Below are 17,488 nucleotides of genomic sequence, written 5' to 3'. Positions count from 1 at the left end.
TAAAATAAAGAACCAGACAAAGTGAGGGTATTACAGTTTAAAGGGAAAGAAACAGCAAATCCAGATACATCATAATTTCACTTATTTTTACAATGTTTGACAGCTGAGTAACCAGCTAACGACAGACTTTACCATGCTTTTTGAGTACATATTTAACCATCTACTCTAAATAGCTGCATAGATTAGTTTTTACAGCCTGTGAAATTCTTTCCCGAGTCTGTATCTAGAAATTATCTCTAGATCGATAAGTTAGTGAACATCATTTTCTCATTACTATTTGAGATTTGACAGGAAAAGCCTGATTTTGTTCTATCTGGAAAAATCGCTGGTACTTACCCTGCTTACAAATCAAACCAGTCACTTAATGTCCCTTGATGGAGTTTCCTCCACTTGTGACCGCTAACTAATGACATCTAGGGCTGTGTAATATGACAAAATATAATGGATGCTGACTGCAACACAACAAATATCCCGGCCACCTACAATCACATGAAAGAGTGTCGAGAGAGCTAACAAACAAGAAGCAAAAAAAAGAGCCGTTAGGTGCTCAAAATAACCCAGAATGTCAAACGCTAAAATAAGCTTTGATGTGAGGCACGCTAAATGCTTACAAAGATGGAAGGAGATAACAGTGGAAACTTTTAAAGATATGATCTGAATTTACACTGTTGGTCAAAAAACCCGAATCCAGGTACACAATGCCCAGCAGAAAATGCTTTACACAAGTCAAGTTGCGTTGTTTATATTACGAGTGTCGGGCCAGAGTAGAGGATGAGACGCAGCACACAACGTTACAAGAGATATGTGGACGAGCCAAACAACTCATTCCTGTATGATGTTAATGGTGCACTTCATCTGAGCACTTCACTCTGCGATAGATGCCTATTGTCCTGATAACCATAGAGCAGAATTGGAAGCTAGAGGCCTCAGAAAAAGCTCTTGAGTAGCGGTGACTGCGTGAGGGTCATCTATGTGCGTCACTACGGATAACGCCACGATTTTTAGAGCGTTTACTCAACACTTATTGAAAACTGTTCTATATTTTATACATTAAAATGTTATGGTTACATCCTTAGTCAAACATTTTTCCAGATGCTCAAAATAAAAAAACAAAAATAATCACATATGAAACAATATAAAATAAGTTATATTGGGATATGAGGTTTTGGTAATATCTCACTCTGTCCGAGCGAAAACTTAGAAGGAGCACGTTTTTCCTTTGTCTTTACTAAACAGGGATCTATCATGATTAAGATTTTAGTTACATAAGTTCCTATTGCTTTGATCAACAGTGCACAAGTCTCTGAGCTGCAGCAAGGAGAAACTCCACAGTGGAAAAATGTTGTAAAAGGTTCTATATATGCAGAGAAGGGAAAGTGCCTTTTGGGCTTTAAATAGCACAAGTTTTGGGAGCTGTAAACATCTCATTTAGAAAGATTCCATCGAACCTCCGCTACATTTGGTTTAACACAGAACCTTTACAACACAGTAAGGGCACCTCTGAGCGAGAGGGAAATTAGGGTATAGCGAGACATTTTCAGCAACTTTATCTTCTGCTTTAGTTTGCCAGACAAGTACCCACTGAGCTGACCAAAAAAACCCCAGAAAGACCTTAAACTGTCTGAGCCTCATTAAGTTTCATACACAGTTTATTCCACAGAGACAGATAGAGCGCAGGCATCTGTCTCTGTGTCGCATACAGCATACACATGCAGCGAACATCCAGAAACCACACTCCACCCAAAATAATCAGCACTCTGTGTCTGGAGGGCCACTATCAACAACCATGCAATCATCTCCCAGGGAGCAACACAACGAAAGCCGTCACAACATCCCTGGCAGAGGACTACAGGTTTGCCGACACACGCTGAAGCACTTTGTGATGCTTATGATTACCTTTTCAAAATAAATATCTTTTCTGAATAGCTTTAAGGGGGAACGCTGATGAGGCCTTCAAACTGTCTGAGGACTTACGCTGCTAAATCACTCCAAAAGTATCCGGTTCACAGGCTTAGTTTCAGGTAATAACGTCATTTATTATCTTTAGCCTCTGTTTTATGGTTTACTTTTATGAATTAAGTTCTGCTTTAGACGCCTTACCTTGCTTTTATTGCTTTAGCCATTACATTTTATCTGTCTGGAGCACTTAACTATGCTTTCAAAGCTTCAGCTCAAATGAGCGTTAATACTGTGTCAGTAGTGGGATCACCACACCAAACGACTTTGTTTGAAAGCGCCGATAGGTAGCCTACCTTAATCAAAACCACGTCTACAGCTCTCTCCCCTTTGGCACAGAGACTATACCTCCGCTTGTGTCGTTCGTACATTTTCCCTTAAATATCCAGGGCTGCTTTATTGAACAGAAGGTTAAAAAATCCAAGAGAAACACTGTTGAGGAGAACTGAAGCAGTCTGCTAAGCTTTTCACATCTGGCCGCAGAAGCAGCTTTCCACCAGACTCCAGCTCTACTCCTCCCTCCTTCACTTCTCCCCACCTCCCTCCCATACTTTTCTTTTCCTCTGTCGTCTCAACTTCTCTCTTGACTGTGTTTGACTCATGCCTTTGCTCGCTCTCTCTCTCTCTCTCTCCCTGTGAGGCTGTGAATACCTCTCTCTTTTTGTATGAATCAGCCATCCAGAGCATTGCATTGTTACTGTGTGACAGATGACAGTGGAGCATTATTCCTTCAGTTAACGTTATTCAACAACATCAATTAACGCTGCTGAGCTTTAACACCCCCTACTGGTGAGCACCTTCTCGGTGTAACTACACCTTTTTCAAGCTTTTTTTGCCAAAACCATCTCTGACATACAGTTTGTAAAATGTTAAAACTCTTAAATATCAAGATTAATCCAATATGGATATGTTATATGATAGATGTCAGCATGGCATGTGTATGCACAATCACAATCAAAAATCTATGTATAGGAAAAGAACACCATGGAGGGCTATGGTGGGGTAGCTGTAGCTCAGGAGATAACGCAGGTCACCCACAAATCGGAAGGTTGATGGTTCTGCTCCAGTCTCCATGTCAAATATTAACCCCAAGTTGCACCAGAGTATGAATGTGTGTGAATGTTAGATAGAAAGCACTTACACTGGGAAAGTATAGAAGAAAGTGCTTGTGTGAATGGCTGAATGAGGCGAGTTGTATAAAACGCTTTGAGCGCTCAGAGCAGAAAAGCCATTTTGTGGACATAAAGACACTAAACGCCCAAACCCTTATTTATTATTTCTTGCAGCACATTAAGCTCCTGCTCAAGCTGTTCTCTCTTTTAACTCCCCAAACGAGCTCAAAGGCAATATGTTTGAGTTTCTTGATAAGATCAAAAATGAGTACACACAAAGAATAATTTAGAATGCCAAGAAATCAAGCTCACTAGCAATTCTGGCAGATCAGCTGATCTCAGTGCCAGTAAAAAAAATCAGCTGAGATTCTTCTAAATATCCAACTGGCAAACTGCAGACAGGATGTGATATTAAAGCTGATGAACACTGCCTATAGTTGCTTTGCATCCACAAGCCGCGTTGTAACCCAGCTCTGGCACAGCTCCTCTTTCATCCTGTTTCTGATTTACTCAGTGTCACGTCAAGATTTCAACGACGCCTGCTCTGTTCTATAATACTGTGCGTGGGAGGACATGGAGGTCCTAGAACAAGGCCAAACCACCAAATAGAAAAGTGCAAATAGAAAAAAACTGTAACCATAGAGGTCTGAACTAGTTTGTGTGTGTGCATGGGTGTACACATGGGCATATTTCATATGTGGCACGCCTAACAGACCTAAAAAGTGTAAAATGAAAAGAAAAAACTGTATATTGCAATTCTAAAAGCAGCTGGACAAAAGCTTACAAAAACGCATCTAAACATTGTCCTGAACCTGCTTCTGATCTTTTGTATTTGCACATTTCATCACAAATTGCTATTAAGAAAAATTAAATTAAGCATAACAGATAAATCACAAATCAAAGTAACAAAGTTTAATCCCCCACTGCCTCTGTAATCAAATCTATGCTGCTGGGAAGGAAGCCTGAGGTTGAGAACCCTCTGAACGATATTTGGATGGTATGCAAATGTGTTGAAGTCCCTGCTGTCTGTGGGTTGTTGCTTACATGAGAATCCAGCTTTGACCTACTTGGCTATAGTTGTCCAGTAGCACAAAGGCGTGAATCTCAGTAGCCACAAACAAATGAAGCTCGACGCTAACTGAAACTTTCACAGAGCACCAGGTGCCTCATAGCTCGAGGAGGCTGCTGAATGGCATTTTATTTTTTTAAACAGAAAACATGATGTTTGATTCTGAAGTTCTGTTTGGTGGGTTCATATATTATTCTGCTGCAACCAATAGTTCAATTCAATTTACCGGTATATGGCACCAAATTACAACAACAGTTGCCTCAAGGTGCTTTGTATTGTGAGGTGAAGACCCTACAATAATACAAAGAAAACAGAAAACCCCAATAATCGTATGACCCGCTATGAGCAAGCGCTTTGGTAACAGTGGGAAGGAAAAAATCCCTTTTAACAGGAAGAAACCTCCAGCAGAACCAGCACAGGGAGGGGCGGGCATCTGCCGCAACCGGTTGGGAGTGAGTGGATGAAGACAGGACAAAAACACCCTGGGAAATAGAGCCAGAGATTAATAACAAATAATAATTAAATGCAGAGTGGTGTATAAACACACAGGGATTCCTTGAACAGCTTCTCAGCCTTGGCTGACCATTTTTCCTCACTGTAAAGACAGAAAACTGTGTACATCCATGTAAGAGTGCATTTTAAAACGTAAAGGAACAAAGCTATTCCGTCACATGACCGTAACCACTGACTACAGGAAACCCTTAGAATCTCTTATTTCATTGTGAAAATGTCTCTACAGACCATTGCTGTCTCATTCACCAGGGGGTCATTTGTCATGTGCAGTTATTAATCAAAGACATATTTCGCCTTGAAACTGCACTTTACCAGGAAAGGTTTCCAGTACACAAAAAATTATGCAACAACTCCTCCATATTCTCCCTATAATCTATTTTGAATCGGATGAGTGGAGGAATTAAACAGAGCACACACTGAAAGCAAGGACACAAGCAGAAGTTAATGGGTCCATCATATTGATCTAGCCTCACTGTGATGTCACATTAAATGATACTTATGGGTTTTGTCTAAATAACAAAGCTGTTGGATTAAAAATCCTCAACAAGAGGAGATTATAGCTTTCACTCTCTCTTACACATCTGGAAAAAGACAAAAAAAAACCTAAATCTAATCTAAATTTATCTCGTGTTCTTATCTTGAATATTTTACACTTCTTTACACTTCAAACAGACTCACAGCTGTTGATGAAAACAGTTTTTGTCTGCTTTGACGCGCAGTTTGGAGGAGAGAAAAGCATAAACTTTATGGGTCAGAGTGTCGCCGTGCAGATTGGCTAAGTCTAAAATATGAAACGGAAAAGCTGTCACACAAACTGAATCATCCAGGACTAAATTATCTGCAGTCTAAACAGCTTGAATCTCGTCAAAACACTGTCACACTCTTTTTGATTTTAATTACTTTGTTAACCTTACGCATCTCATTTCATGCAGCTAGTTGTTGTTGCTGTCACTTAGATTCTGTTAAGCAGTCAGGTGTTTTTGCTTCCTGCTGCCTTGAGTTTTAGAACACACTGAAAATATATTTCATGTACACTTAAACCACTTGAGTTATTTTTAATTATTTTTCTAATTATTTACACTTTTACAGAATAAGTTGAATAAATAAGTGTGCCTTATTATTGTGATTGTTCTTATCGATTGCCATAAATGCTTTTGAATTCAAAAACTGTAACTTAGCATTCTTAAAAGAACATCTGAGGCTCTTTTTTCAGGCCATTCTTCACCTCAGCTTCTACTGCAGTTTGTTCAACACCAGCATGACTCCAGATTTCCTCCTCATCATAGCAATTAGGGGATATTTCAAAAGGATCAAATGACAGGTCATTAAATTGGTCAGAAGAAGAAGCTCCAGTGACGCAATTGAGGTTACATCTCCCTCTGCTGGCGACCCCACATTCCTGCACACTGTGTGTATACCCTCCTGCAGTCAAACATCTGGCATTTAGAACAAGCCGATGACTTCGACCGCAACCCAGGAATAAGCAGAGCCACTCCAGTCTATGGCTGCAGAGGAATCTGTCAGTCAGCAACATTTCAGAGTAAAGTCTCGTCTACCAAAAGCTGCATCCATGCCTTCAGTAGCTGAGCTGATAGTAAACCAACTGCATGGCAAGTCTCCCACGAGATGAAGCAGGGAAAAGTTGTGAGAGTTTATAGGAAATCAAATGCATCGGTGTTACATAAAGAAACTTCACAGAGTAATATATTCCTTTTGAAAAATACAAAATAAATAAATAAATAATCCAGTCCAAGCTACAAGTCTTACAATGTTCCAGACAGCTTTCCTCCTGAACTCTTGCCAAATATCTAGCTGGCACATCAAGCTGCTTGTAAGAGAATCTGGCTTTTCTTTCTCCTCTAATATTTGTGGTGTACTTTTTCTTTACTTGAAAATTTTTTGCAATCCCTGGCTATTGCTGTATCTTAAGAACGTCAAACTTGGTTACTGTTTCCAGAAAACCTGAAATTTGACTTGTGCATACTCTTAAGGACACTTTCAGCAAAACACAGCAAGTTTGGTTAAAACTAGCAGTAAAAGCCTTTTCATCCATACCTCACATTAGATTCTGTGCAGAACAAAAAAAAAAAAAAATCAAGTATTAACTTTGCTTTAAATCTAGACAGATTTTAACAAACTGTGCATGCTAAAACAATACACAATTTCTAAACTGAATTCAGAACAGAAAACAGTAGACTCTGCATTAGCAAGAAACAGCAGCTACATCTGTAACACTCTTCCATAAACTGTACAAAAACTGCATATGAAAGTCCAGCTGTCCATGTAAGAACACAATTGTTCTTATTTCCCATTAAAACAACAAAGACTCACCTTAGCTGCATAGTCGCTGACTGTTTGGTCAGAGCATTTTTACTCCAAAAGCTACTTTGGTTGTTTCAAAGCTTCAGCAAACAGTGACTCATCTTCTGTTAATCAAACACACATCAACAGCAAAGCAGAGCTTGATAGCTGACAACAACAGAAGAGACTTCAAGCATACCGTGGAGAAGTCTGCTCCCTCCGCTGGGCCATTTTGTTCCTCCCTTGCATCACTTAAAGTGTCTTCAGACTTGATGACATCCACCTCTAGAGAAAGGCACACGACACAATGCAATCAGTGCAATGGCAAATCTTCCAAATATAGGAATCAATAAGTGTTTAGAGTGAATGGTTCTGAGACTTATCTTTCCTGAGCACAGATACACTGATGAGTCACAGACTTTGTACAATAGCAAAGTAGCAAAGTGTTTCTGGATGGTTTTATTCACTATTATCCTTCACTGAAAAGGACCATTACCACTGAATCTGAGTTTATCAGAAGCCTAAAAGTCCAGTTGTTTTTCTTTTTTTTTGGTTTCTTTTATTCTATATAGCTGTGAGAGAGAATTTGAGGGCTTTATATCTTGGTATTATTAGTCAACATGAGCTGATGACTGTCATTGGAAGCTTAAAAAGTCTCATAAATATTCTACAGAAGAGAAAAATAAATAAAAGCACTCACTAGTAGCAGATTCGATTTTCACTCTTCATACCCAAACTGGGAAACAACAGAAATTTTGTCTCTGACAAGCTCACCAAGATATTACCTGATGCTGTGACACTGTCATGCTGTAAATATATCCTCTAATTCATAATGACAACGCACTCCCTGTGTGACGCACATCACAACCTTGCCCTTGACCTCTCTTTATTGGACTCGGTTCCGGCACAATTATTTCAGATGAGCAAAAACTGCCAACAGAGGACTGCTGAAGGTTCACTCTGTGAGTCTCCCTTCCTGCAACACGCTCACATCAGCTGGCTTGTGTATGTTTGTTTTACAGATTCCAGACTTGTAGCTGTGTATCTGAGGCCGAGTCACGTGCACTTGTAATGTGACTGTGCATGCTGACTTAGACTGTAGCCAGACCGTGCTTTCGTGAGTGTAAGAGAGACTAACAAAGAACATATGTATATAAAGGGTGTTGTTGTCAGACTAATCGTGGCCTAAGTTACTGGTGGTACAAACCAGCTCCTTACTTCCCATTGCATAACATGTCAAAGTGTCTCATTGTGAGCTACTATGGCATAAAAATGCGTCTGTGGATGCCAAACTTTGATCAAAGTGTTTTAAAATCCCATCTTTTTTAAAAATCAGATAATTGAGATGTACTAATAACTCTTCATTAGAATTACAATTTTCTCAAAATAATATAAAGACTCAGGACAACATATAGTCACAACAGCAATGCATCCCAACGGGATGTCACAAAAAAGCTAAAACCCCTGTGAGCTCAATAATGGTGAGCTATGTGGCATTTAACTTTGCGGAGCTTTTGCCATTAATCACCTGAAGAGGACTGAATCTAATTTAGCATATTTGCTTAGGAATAAGACTTTGACAAACATATTGGCGTGTGATGCATGAGTGTGTGGACCTGGAATAAACCTGAACAAGGACTGAAATAAATCAGCATTTACCCACCTTGAGCTTTAGTGCTGCAGCTCTCCAAGGATCCATCCACAAAATCAGAGGGATTTTCAGTCATCTGATTCTCAGTATGAAGTTCTATGGATCCTTCACTCTTAGGTGAAAGTGCCGTTATTTCCGAACTTAGATCAGCACTATTTGAAATCACAATGTCATCCTGTGGGATAGACAAAGTGATCTGATTCTCAGGTGGCCTTTCCTCTGCAGTTATCTCAGAATTATCCTGTTTAGGTTGAACATTTCCACTCTCATCTGCTGCCACTACCACAGGCATATCACTTGTCTCACTGGTCCGTTGAACATCCTCTTCAACTATGTTGGTGACTTTGCTCTCTTCTGTTACAGATGGCTCAGTTTCGGTAAGTACCCCGCTGCCCAATCCTGATGCTGAAAGCTCTATCCCTACATTCAGGTCAGAGCTATTGGTCTCCTCAGTTTCACTTTCCTCCACCTGTGCTGCTGGAGTATCCTCACTCCCAGCTGAGTCAAAGGACAGATCCTCTTTGGAAAGATCTGGGGCTAGATTCCCAGTCGCTTCAGAATTTAAATCATCCAAGCTCAAGAGTTTGGGTTCTGATTCAAGATGGGTGTCAGGCTCCGATGAGAGTCCTGTATCCACAGTTGTGAAATGTTCACAGGTTTCTTTAGGTTTAAAATCACTGGGGGCCTCAATCTCAAATCCAGCTGAGGGCTGCCGTACTATCGTTGACTGAAGTAAGTCCTGATCCTCCATAGCGATGCTGCCATGAGCGGGCTGGAATATTTCTGTTGTAGAGCTTCCAGCTGATCTGAAACTGCCATCGTCATCACTGGAGAGTCCGTGGGCCGTACCTGAGTCATGGTCAGCTTGTCGTTCAGTCGGCATCTTGTCAGGCAACGGCTCACAGTCAAAACTATCAGTCTGTGTATCTACTACGATGTCGCTGAAAGCCAAAAAGACAGCTGAACTGTCAACTTCTTCCGCAGGCAAAATTCTGCTTTCAATACTGTATCCAGAGGGTTCTACTACGTCTCCACTGTGTAGCTCTTTTCCACCAACTGCGTCAGTACAACTCCCAGAATGACAACCACTTTCTGATGCCAAACCCCACTCCTGCTCTGTAGCATAATCCCTACCAGCTGTTTCCTGGTTTTGTTCCAGGCTGTTTATGTCTGGTAGAGGTTCCCCTTCGTGGAGACCTTCTATCAACAGACATGGAACAGGTTCAGGCTCCTTGATTACATCACCACACTCTATCAGCGTTGGGTCTGGGAGGTCCATCGGGGTTGATAAAGTGTCTGTTAACCCTTCACTCTCTTCCTCGTTTGCATCTAGAGATAGTACATTACAAACATCCCGGCTGTGTTTCGCGTCTTCTTTCCCAACATTCTCTTCTTCTTGGGAGCACTCCTTCACTTCAGAATCAGAATTGTCTGAAACCTCAGAATATGATGATGATGCTGACTGGCCCATGATTGACTCGTTTGTGTCTCCGCTGGCCTTTAGTAGATCTGTTAATTCAGAGCTGATCTCCTCCTCCCTCCTCTTGGCTGTGCTGTCCTCTGCTTCCTGCTCAGATCTATCCTCTCCCTTCTTGGCCTCCTGTCCTTCCTGGATCACAGCCTCTCCTCTATCAGTTTCCTCTGCCTGTTTACCACAGCCTGCCTGTGGTAGAATTCCCACAGTGAGACCTTTCCCTTCAGCCTCACTCTGTACTCCTTCAGTCCTGTCAGACAAACTCAAACCCTGCATGGAAACAACAGGCCGCTCCTGTTCCTCCTCCTCCTCGGCTTTGGAGTAATCTCTCTCCGTGTTTGAACACACCCAGTCCTCTGGGGGAACGAGGCCATGCTCCTGGGGGTGTACTTGTGATGTTGGAGTACTCACAGTCAAACTACAGTCTTTCTCTGCATTTCCAGGCTCACTGTGTCTACAATCAACAGTGCTGCTGCTCTCCACTGGGCAATTTTCTAACCAACTCCCTTGTGTTGTTGTATCCGGGCACTCCGACGCCGTATCAGACTGCTGGAGTTGATCCAGACATGTTAAGTCTGCTTTGACACCGTCAGAACATTCAGCAGCAGTGTGCAGAGAATCAAATTGCAGCTTCAGTAAAGAAACTCCCTGCAGAATACGGAACAAGACAAAGAAAATGTTAGCTCTTCTTTAAAAAAAAAAGAAAAAGAAACAACAGACCTGCTCTTCAGTTCTTATCAAGCGCCGACTCTATGATTGCATAAGGTGTTCCACTGGTTATACAAATGAAGTTTGAAGGTTAAAAAATGAGGTCAGTGAAAAGACAAACAATCCAACAATGTTCAGTAGCAGCAGAGCTCCTGGTTTTAGCCAATGTGAGCACAGATAGCGTGCTAAAAGAGGAAGGTGGCATGACTCACCTTGGCATGAAGATGACAAATCAAGTGCAGCAGCTGCTCAACACTCTTCTGAAAGGACGGTGTGTCACGCCCAGGGTGTATGCTCAGTGTCAACGTGTGTGTGTTCAGTTTGGGAAGGTGGCAAAACACCTGAACGTCTTCAGAGACCTGCTGGACAGCGACAGACTCTTCGTCCTTCTCCGGATCGGTCTCAGCCCTGCCGTGAAATAAACACTTAGATCATCCGGAAGGGTCTGCATTGGCTAACACGGAAAGGTTTTAACAGTGATGTCAGCCAATTCACAGAGTGCAGTTTTTCTTCAGTAACTCACATCCTTAAACTTCAAATGGGCTAAGGCTGGTTGTGAAAGTCTATTCCAGTAGTCAGCAAGTAATCAGAGATTAGATGTTAGTAAATGTTAGTAAAACTTTAAAAGTTCCAGATGCCATATCCTGTCCACTAAAAGTTATACTTTTCTTTCCAGTAGTAAAATACACGTACTTAAAGGCCACTCCTAACTGATAAGCTTTCCGAGAAAACATCTCTCCCCCTGCTGCATTTAATTTAAGAGTTGACGGTAAAGTATGTGCAGTTTTTCATTTTTCATATGTTGGTGCTGCACAGGGGAGACGCCTCCTAGTAAGGCAGATCTGTTTGCATAATCCTGGGTGGACTTCTTTAACACCGAGGCCCGGCAGCTGAGGTCACCAACCAAGGCTACAAGTGACTTCACTTTTCATGAGGCAAATGTAATTACCAGCACATAAAGAGCGAGATGGAGGTCATAAACTGGCTTCAGTGCAAGCTTAGCAACAAGGAAGCTCGCTAAGTGGCAGTTTTCCTTCAGTGTGTGGCATCTTCACTTTGAGTTTAGTGAAACGTCCTCTGCAAAGACATAAAAGGAGTCTCTTTCCACTTTAAGCTCTGTCTAAGTCAATGCACTCAAACGCTCCTTTTCCCCCCTCTGAGTTTTAATTTTGAATGAAAGAATTTGACCTCACTAGACTCTGGAAGATATTATTAGAGGATAATACTTGACAACTTTAAACAAAACACATACATCACCATGCCATTAAACTGCAGAGAGAGCACTGCAGTGTGTTTGGATTAAAGTGGAGCTGCGCATACTGAGACTGAAAAGGTACTACAAGAGGTCAGTGGAAACAGGACTGAGGCTTTTGTGTTGCAGAATAGTTTCCCATCACTTTAGATTTCCTTGGAACAATACTGGCAGCCCACAACTTTTCAATTTGCCCTCAACTATCTGACTGCAGCTGAAAGTGCTAAGCTAGGCTGCTGCGTGGCTTGGTGGTGATGTTCTTTGAATACTTCTATTGTTCTGTGAGGACAACAGACAAACAACATTGCTATAAAAGAAGGAGGAACCACGCCATCTGCCCTCTGATATATTGACATGGAACTGTTTGTACAGAGAAGAGGGCAATGTTCACTGAACCTCAGGGCTAATGTCACTGTCACACAGTGTGAGGACAGTTTAGACAAATAAATCTTTTTCAAGCATAGCCATATGACACGAGACGTTCACGTGAACCTGAACTGAATGTTTTGAGAATAATACAAGCGCTTACTTTGTGAGGAGCTCATGGAGGCATTTGTGCCCTCGTAATTCCGCAACGGCGGACGGGGTGTCGCCTTGCCTGTTGGCCAAACGAAGGGCTCCTCTTGCCCCAGCTTGCTGCAGCAAGAAGTGTGTAACCTGAAAGAGACCTCGACGTGCTGAGAAATGCAGCAGAGTCTCCTGAGGATTCAGATCTGAGGAAGAGAGAGAAGATGACAAATAAAGACCAAAAGAATCAAAAAAAGAGAGAGCGTGACAGAGCGCAGCGGTCCAGGGAGCTAAATCGTGGCAAAGCAGCCAACATACCAACAATTGTGGCAGCCTGGCAACACTGCAGAGCAGTCTAATTAAACCAGTTCAGGATCCATGATGACCCAGCATACAACAGACATTTGCACACTCACAGACTGATAAAACCATAACTTGTCTCCTTCCTGCTACGTCCATCAGATGATCAGTACAGGTATCTGCAGGACATAACTGTCATTTTGTGATCAAACCCAGCATGCCGACTGAGTGTAATTGTAATCATGTCTTCTGTGTGCCTGAAAAATACAGACCATATCAAGATTTTGACATGTTCAGTGAATGCGGAAAAGCCTTTGAAGCATCATCGGACAAATGAAAGCAACAACAGTAATGGCTCTATGAATAAATCAAAAGACACCATTTCATTTCAGATGTTAACCACATACCAGCACACCACAGTCCCATTTTTAATTTAAGTCCATTATTAGCCCAGTATATCAGTCAGACTGCTAATAACACCATCAAACACCAAGATCCTCCCTTTCACACATTCAAAGAGACACTAACAGAGACTCATGGACACACACACACACACACACTTCATCTTTCTGCTAAAGCAACAGGTTGCCAGCAAGGCTCTCTTCAGTACTAAAGGCCGGCTGAGGGCTGTTGGCTATCCCAGAAATTTCCTCGTTTCAAGTTGTGTAATTAATTCTCTCTCTGTCTTCATTGGAAAAGATTATGAAAACACTTCTGGGTCTACAGGAGTTGCCCAAACTTTTGTGTTATTATTAATCTCTTTTACTGCCCAACCACTGGCAAATTTATTGTCAATTTAAGAGGGTACGCTGACATAAGGATGCCCTAGTTTTAAGTTAGTGGGAAATCGAGTCCTGAAGTGCAATAAATGATAAATTGTCAATGGAAAGCAGAACAAGCAGCTCATTGGAGAGAAATAAAAAAGTAATAATATGTGAGAACTGGTAATCTAAAACACCACACAACATTGCAAGCTTGCGAGTTTAAATGTGGTGTTCAACTTCAGTACCCAGATGTCTTTAATGTAGTCAGTAAACTGCATATACAGTGCTTTTGTTTATCACCCAGCTGGTCTGTGGTTATTTATAGCAGCAAAAAGTATTGTTGCTGCTTCCAGATTTCTCTGGACGGTGTTTCTGCACTGTTTATTAGGAAGATTGTTTTTGTTCTTTCGCTTTCATTTGTCACTGCCTATGAGCAGAGGATTTTCTTCCAGTTCGCAGTACAGGAAATCAGATTTATTTGCACAAACAGATAAAATATAAGGCTTTTGGGTTAGACACAAACAGGATGTTCTATATACCAACTCCTCTGTGATTTCTTCTGGGACTATTTTACTCTGCCTAGTGTAGGTTTTAACAGCAAGATATGATCAGCTGGAAAAGAATGAAAAAATAAACTGCAGAACAAATGCTTGAGAACAGGGTAAGGGGCAGAAAACACATTTTCCTTGGTGTTATCAGCATCACAATAATCGTTAGGCAACATTCACAATGCTGGTTGTGTCTGCTGATGAGAGGTTTCAGTCCATTTACTGTGGGCCTTTATGAACAAGCCTGCCCTGATCAACCTCAAGCTAATTGGTCAAATTTAATGCTCCACTTGGCCGAGCTGGGCCGGTGTGGAATGTGAGGTGCCAACAGCAGCAGGAAATGCTTTACTGCTGGGTTTGTTTGCGGTTCCTCAAAACTGGCTGCCATAACAGCCATGTCATTTTCATATTATGAGTGCCAGCTAGAATATACATGCAATTTTAGCTTTCTGATCTGGGACAGAAATCACCAACACAATGTGGCTTCAATGAATGATTGGTCACAACAAAGCAGCTTCACCGCTTCCTGGCAGAGATCCTGGCTTCTTGCTGATTCCCCAATTATTCGGTATAGTTATTCATCAGGGAAATGAGCCAAAAAAAAAATCCTTTACCCAAAAGTGACATTTTACTTTTGTAGATAGCTTTGGAGAGAAAACAGAGGAAAGCAGCAAATCCTCAAAATTCAAAAGCAATTTTTAGCCTTGATAGTGGCTCTCAAAAACTACAAGGCAGAAAATCTGGTACAATCATAGAATGAATACAGACTTTGGTCGTGTGAAATGATTTAACAACTGTCAGAATACTTGCCAGGATATTATCACCTGATTTTCATCTAGCGCCATCTTCAGATCAGAATTTTATTTGTCCAATAGCATCAGTAAAAAAACAAAACAAAAACACAAACAAACATACCCATTAACCTTAGAAAGACTTTGTGGTAATGAGCAAATTTCTGCACTGAACCTTAATTTTGCTAGCGGTTAAATGTGATGAAAAGGTGAAAGAGGTTAAAACGGGTCAGTTATTTTTCTATAGTGAGGATTTCCTTGCTTCACTGGCACAAAGGGAGGAAAAACAAAAATAAATTAACAAATTGGCATCAGCTGATATCTGTATCAGGCCCTAGTTCGCATGCAAAAACACTAAACTAAACTGAATACAATTTTTATTATACAACCTATGTAAGTGTTATTATCTCACCTTTGACATCAGGAAGAATGGTGGGCCTAACCGAATTGTTAGCAGGGCTGCAGGCTCTTTGTCTTATTGATGAATGAAGTAAACAACTAATACATTATGCAACAGTTCTGTTAGTTGACTTTAGTGAATTTAAAGGCCACAGATCATTGAGTCATCTACTTTAATGGCACTGATTGACAACCCACGGGCTTTAGATAATTTGACACTAAATGCACCTGTTCAAAACCGAGGAATCAGTTGGGAACTGTCAACCATCTTTAATGATATGCGCAGTTTTTCCAGGTGACGTTCCCAGACGACAATAAATGGGTGGCTACAGTTAGAGCAGCAAGTGCTGCGTGCCCACAGCGTGAAGGATGACTGAGATGAAGCACCGTCACCTCCACCTATAGTCTAATGCTATCCATCATCTGACAGATCTGATAAATGGAGAGCCGAGTCGCGCTCCTCTTCCCTCCCCCCGGCTCGGCACCGCTGAGCGTCTTGTATTGAAGCTGTGACATATTGTGAAGCAGAGCCTATTAGAGCACACATCACTCACCACAGCATGAAGGCGCCTTCCACATCAACAACATGACAACTGACTTCAATGCAAAGGAGCCTGTACGTGTGTGTCCATCGTTAAAGCGCTCTGACACACTTCACAGTAACAAGTGGATCGGATCTAATCGGGATGAAGGTCAATACTGATAAGCTAATTTTTGATATGACGAGTTTTCTTCCTAGAACAATAACAAACTCAAAATTTTAAGAAGTGTGTGAGCTTTTCTGATCTCCACTCCACATTACTCCAGTCTTCCCAGCTTTTTCTTTTTTCCAGTCAGTTTTGTCTAAAATCTTGCCGGCTCTTCTGGTTTGGTCTAATATCCAAATCCAAGTTTAACCATTAGCTATTATCTGAGAAATAGCCAGAGGCTGAGGCAGCGCTCTAACTACTCCCAAAAGTCTTGTTTATGCCGTTTCACAGAGAGCAATTACCTCGCAGAGTTTATCATCTGCATTGGCTCATTTGGCTTCCTTTAACTGATTAAAGTTGTCAGAGTCAATGACTGGAGAAAATTGGCACTTTGATTTTAATAAAAATGTATGTTTGTTTCCACTGATGTAGCAGTTTCTCACTACCTCAAGTGCTCAGGCTTCAGCAAAGGGATACTCAGCTCTATTTGTTCATACTAATACCAGAGTTAGAGATAAATCCGTGTAGTGGCGTGTTCTGTAAATACACCAGTGTTCAAATACAATGTACGTATTTGAACACACGCACTCTATTTTAACTCTGGAGTTTTCTGCTCTGGAGATCAAACCTGCTGTTTACGTCTTTATTTTGACCATTTAAAACAGCTGACTAGCCACTATTTTCACTATCTTTACATTTTGCACACGGTCACCTCATATGATAATACAGCACCTTTGTTCATCATGTAACAAAGGTCTATAGAGAAAAGCTAAACATGACCCATTATATTTGAAAGACAAGGACACGATATTGGGCCTAGGTGGGATGTTGTCACATGGAGAAATGTCGCTTGCATCAGTTAGCCCAAATATTATAAAATGTTGACATTTTGGTTTGATCATCTTCACCACATGTCTGTCTATGGATGTCTCCATGACAAACCTTTTTTCAATTATTTTACAATGCAGGGAACAAACAGAGGGGATGCAAAAAAAAAAAATGCAACTTTACAGTCCTGCTGCTAGGAAGGTCAAATCCAAGGTCAAAACAGAGGCCAAAAGTCAAACAGAGCTAATAAACAATTTGAAATCTGCCACATTTCATACCTGACACCTATAAGTCATAGAAACTTAATCAAAATTGGAAGCTTAAATAAGTGGCCTTCTGAAATTATTTGCCAAAATTCACCAGTAAAGATGTGCTTCAATCATTTTTGTTCCAACAAATAACTTTTAGTCTTAGACATAACCTCGTGGCATATCATGAAGACTAGAGCCAACCCAACCAGTTTTAAGTGTCACTTTCACTTTCAGTGAGCCAAATTACTAAAGTGTGATTACATTTATTTCACAAGCATTTAGGCTGTAGACCAGTGTGAATAATCCAAGTACAGAAATATTTCTTATAGATAAAATGAACACACATAGGCGATGATATAACGGTGTCAGCTGTTG

At 41.1% G+C, this 17,488-nt stretch overlaps 1 protein-coding gene across 10 annotated transcripts in view; it reads right to left on the bottom strand.

The window, feature by feature from the left end:
• Positions 1-17,488, bottom strand: part of akap13 (A-kinase anchoring protein 13) — a 122,134-nt gene that overhangs the window by 66,567 nt on the left and 38,079 nt on the right. For all 10 annotated transcript variants that reach the window (XM_026174697.1, XM_026174621.1, XM_026174648.1 and 7 more), the window contains exons 6-9: positions 12,566-12,749; positions 10,997-11,192; positions 8,615-10,724; positions 7,151-7,236 (exon numbers count right to left, since the gene is read on the bottom strand). In XM_026174697.1, coding sequence (XP_026030482.1) covers positions 7,151-7,236; positions 8,615-10,724; positions 10,997-11,192; positions 12,566-12,749 — 2,576 coding nt within the window. The remainder of the gene's footprint in view (positions 1-7,150; positions 7,237-8,614; positions 10,725-10,996; positions 11,193-12,565; positions 12,750-17,488) is intronic.

The sequence above is a fragment of the Astatotilapia calliptera genome, chromosome 1, assembly GCF_900246225.1.
Source record: "Astatotilapia calliptera chromosome 1, fAstCal1.2, whole genome shotgun sequence".
Lineage (NCBI taxonomy): Eukaryota > Metazoa > Chordata > Actinopteri > Cichliformes > Cichlidae > Astatotilapia > Astatotilapia calliptera.
Note: the sequence above shows the minus strand (reverse complement) of the source record. Positions and strands in the feature narration are given on the sequence as shown.